The 3,497-nt window shown below is 30.3% G+C and overlaps 1 protein-coding gene across 1 annotated transcript in view; it reads right to left on the reverse strand.

Moving 5' to 3' along the window:
* The window catches only part of LOC109361578 (cytokinin dehydrogenase 3-like), a 3,793-nt gene extending 1,397 nt beyond the window's left edge, over positions 1-2,396 (reverse strand). The window contains exons 1-2 of the mRNA XM_019607074.1: positions 1,635-2,396; positions 177-304 (exon numbers count right to left, since the gene is read on the reverse strand). Of these exons, the coding sequence (XP_019462619.1) occupies positions 177-304; positions 1,635-2,262 (756 nt within the window). The 5' untranslated portion in view covers positions 2,263-2,396. The remainder of the gene's footprint in view (positions 1-176; positions 305-1,634) is intronic.

Here is a 3,497-nt window from a genome sequence, read left to right on the forward strand (position 1 = left end):
TATATATATATATATATAATTAAGACAGTTTTCTTTTATACAAAAGCACTTCTATGAAACCCCAAAATACACAAGGATTGTAAAAATTGTCTAATCATTTATGGTGCATAAAATATAACTAAAATTAAATGTATTCAGGTACTTATATATTTGGAGGTATTTTTAAATAAACGTACCCTTTTAGGTGCTGGCTTAAGAGCGATTCTTGCCCTTGCTATAACTCCAAATTGCCCTAATCCTCCAAGAACGGCGTGAAATAACTCTGAATTCTCTTGAGAAGAGCACGTCACCAAATCTCCCTTTCCTGAACCAGCAGCACAAAAAATACTAATTAAGTAATAGTTATGTTCACCATTGTCGAAGAAAATTAGTATTCAAAAATTAACTCTAATATTTCTCAATACGTCAAAACATCATTTTCCAATGTAAATTTCTAATTTAATTTTTTAAAGAATAGGCACTTGTTAAGGTTACTCTTAATAATTTACTTGCAAGCATTATGTAAATAAACAATAATAGTAAAATTTATTCGTCTTTAGTTGAAATAAAGAATTAACCAAATAAGACTTTGACCAGCATACAGGTCAATAAAAATTGCAGGCTATGACCATATGAACTGGTTCCTTAAATTTTTCGAACACGCTATCCTAAGACTGTGGAAAAAATTGCATCATTCACCCTAATCGTAGAGAAACTAAATCTTGTGGTGGGGCTGACTTCAAAGTTTCATTTCATGAATAAAAACTAATATTTTGATATGTATAGAGTTGTACAAACTTTATTAATATAAATATAAAAGTACTTTGCATAGCTCAACTAGTACTTTTCACCCAATATTTTTTCATAAAGTGGGGGTATGCTCCTATTTGAGAAAATACTAAATTTATCTCCTTCCAAATAAACACGTTCTACACGAAAAATCAAAGAAATGAAATCACTATTATACAAAGAAATATACTTGTTTACTCTTTATAATCTAACTTGGACAACTAGCTTATTGCCAATTCAAAGCAGTGAAATGGTACCATAGTGCCCTTCGAAATACATGGAAGAATTTCCAATTACATATTTCTTTCCAATATGGATTTTCAAGCATCTAATATTTCTATGGAGGGTAACACTTGTGCTTAGAAATTATTTGCGAGTGATTTGTTGAATTATGACTTTTTGTTGGATCAACTTCCATTTTTTATTAGGGAAGTTTTTTAGGAATAGATTAGATTTGCTTAACTATAAATTTACCTAATTTTCTTTACTGGGTTTTGGTTTCCCCCATTTATTTGTATTTTCTTCACCGTTAGTAATATTCTAGGAGTGCTGCAAATGATTGATAAGGTTATTAATGATGTAGTCATTTTTGTTTGGACAACTACCTTCTATGAGTGTAAGAGAAAAGAACTATTTTATTTGTAGTAAAATATGAATAAAAATATTGACATCATATATATAATATCATGCATATATCTATTTATCTTCTGAATTTGTATACTATATTGGTGTCATTTGCTTAAGAGGGAAATAGAAGAAATGACGAGACCAAGGTTTTGTTTTCAGAAATGGTTCAAATTTGGGAGTATATACTGTAAACAAAAGAAAAACCAAGAAAACCAAGAAGAATTGAACCTTTTTAATACCTGTAATCACATCCATTTCATGAACATTGGTGATTTGAGGTCCATAACGGAATGTAGTGCCACTAATCCCAGCATTGGAAAGGGTTCCTCCCAAAGTCAAGTACAAATAATCAGTCCAAGAAACCGGTGCAACTCCATGTTCAAGCGTTTTATGCAGCACATCAATCCAAAGTTGTTCACCACCAACATCAGCATAGTAACCAATAAAAGGGTCTTCATGAACACTAATTCCAACCCCATTTCTTTGTTTTCTGAAACTTGCCATATCAACAACAACACCATCACGAGCCATGGCTTGTCCACTAATTGAGTGGCCTTGTCCCCTTGCAGCTATAGTGAAAGGGACTGAGCTATTGTATGAGAGTTTTATCAAGCTTGCTATGTCATTTATAGAAGATGGATGAAACACAGCTGCTGGGAATTCTTGCATGATGTTTCCATAGTCTTTAGAAGCCAATTGAATGGTTTCGATGTCGTTGCGGAGATTTTGGGATATGCTTTTATCAATGGCAAGTTCTGGTGGTAGCATTGTTTTCCATCCCTTGGTTTTGCTCACTGTGGATATCAAAAGGATTATGGTTAGTAACAGTGGAATCAAGTATGTAGGAAAAGGATAGTTCTTGGCCATTTTTGAGAGAAGAAGAAGAAGAAGAAGAAGGGAAAAAACTAAAGGTTGTGTTAAGGGGAGGAAGTGAGTGGTGAAGAAAGGTGGAGGAGGTTGTGTGCTATAAATAGAAAAAAACAGGAGGATTGAGAGGAGCATGCATGGAAAAGAGAGTATATGGGTTGGAAAGTGCAATAAAACACTCATCCTCTGCTTTGTACATTACTTTTCACTTTATTATTGATTAAAATTCATTTTAAAAACAATTTTAATTCCAGAAAAATAAATATGTATTGAAAGTGTATGAGTTTTATATATTATTACTTTATTATTCACCATTTATATTTAATCGTCATTGACTCTTTAGAAAAATAATTCATATGAATGATAGATGAAATACTTAGTATATTAATGCACATATAATACAATTTTGAACAAATGATACTGATTATAAAATAGTTTAAAAAATGGCCCAGAAAGGGTCATGGGGCACACCTTAATGAACACATCAACAGAAAATCAGAATTTTAAATTTATTAATTCGCCGTATACTAAATATTAAACAGTGTCTCTACATTGTTAACTACTCATATTTAATTATTATTAAGAAATAATAATTGTATATAAATTTTTATATTCATAAATATTAAACTCTTTTCTAAAACCCAAAAATATAGTGTGTCATGATTATTTTGTGGTTAGAGATTGGATGTACAAAATCCTCTTATTAAATACAGAAAATTTTGAATATTTTTATCCCAAGAATTTACATTTTAAATTTAGGGGTACATATACGTTAATATCCTTTTAGAAACAAAATTTACATGATATGAGATAAAATGTGTGCATTTGTATGTTTAAATCAATATGATCATATTTTATATATAGTACTCTATGCATCCTTTTGGGAATAGAAGTAAAAAGTGTATAAAAATCACCTCAAATATTCCAACCTATATTGTATATGGGAGCATGAGTCTCACATGAGTATGATATGTTTATCCTTGAAATAAATTTTAAAAGTTTTATCTTGCATGTTTAAAAGTCTAGTCTAATATATTAATCTATTTAAAAGTCTATTGAAAAAATATGTTAACATGCTTATTTGTTTTTTGATCAGCAATGAAAACTTTATTAATCAAGAGATAAAATATTAGGAGAACAAGTGGCACTCATATCCACTGAATCATAGAAATTAACAAAGAGACAGACAAGTTGATGGATGTCTCATCCAATCAACATAAGAGTAAGAGAAGAAA

Source organism: Lupinus angustifolius, chromosome LG12 (assembly GCF_001865875.1).
Source record: "Lupinus angustifolius cultivar Tanjil chromosome LG12, LupAngTanjil_v1.0, whole genome shotgun sequence".
NCBI classification, from domain to species: domain Eukaryota; kingdom Viridiplantae; phylum Streptophyta; class Magnoliopsida; order Fabales; family Fabaceae; genus Lupinus; species Lupinus angustifolius.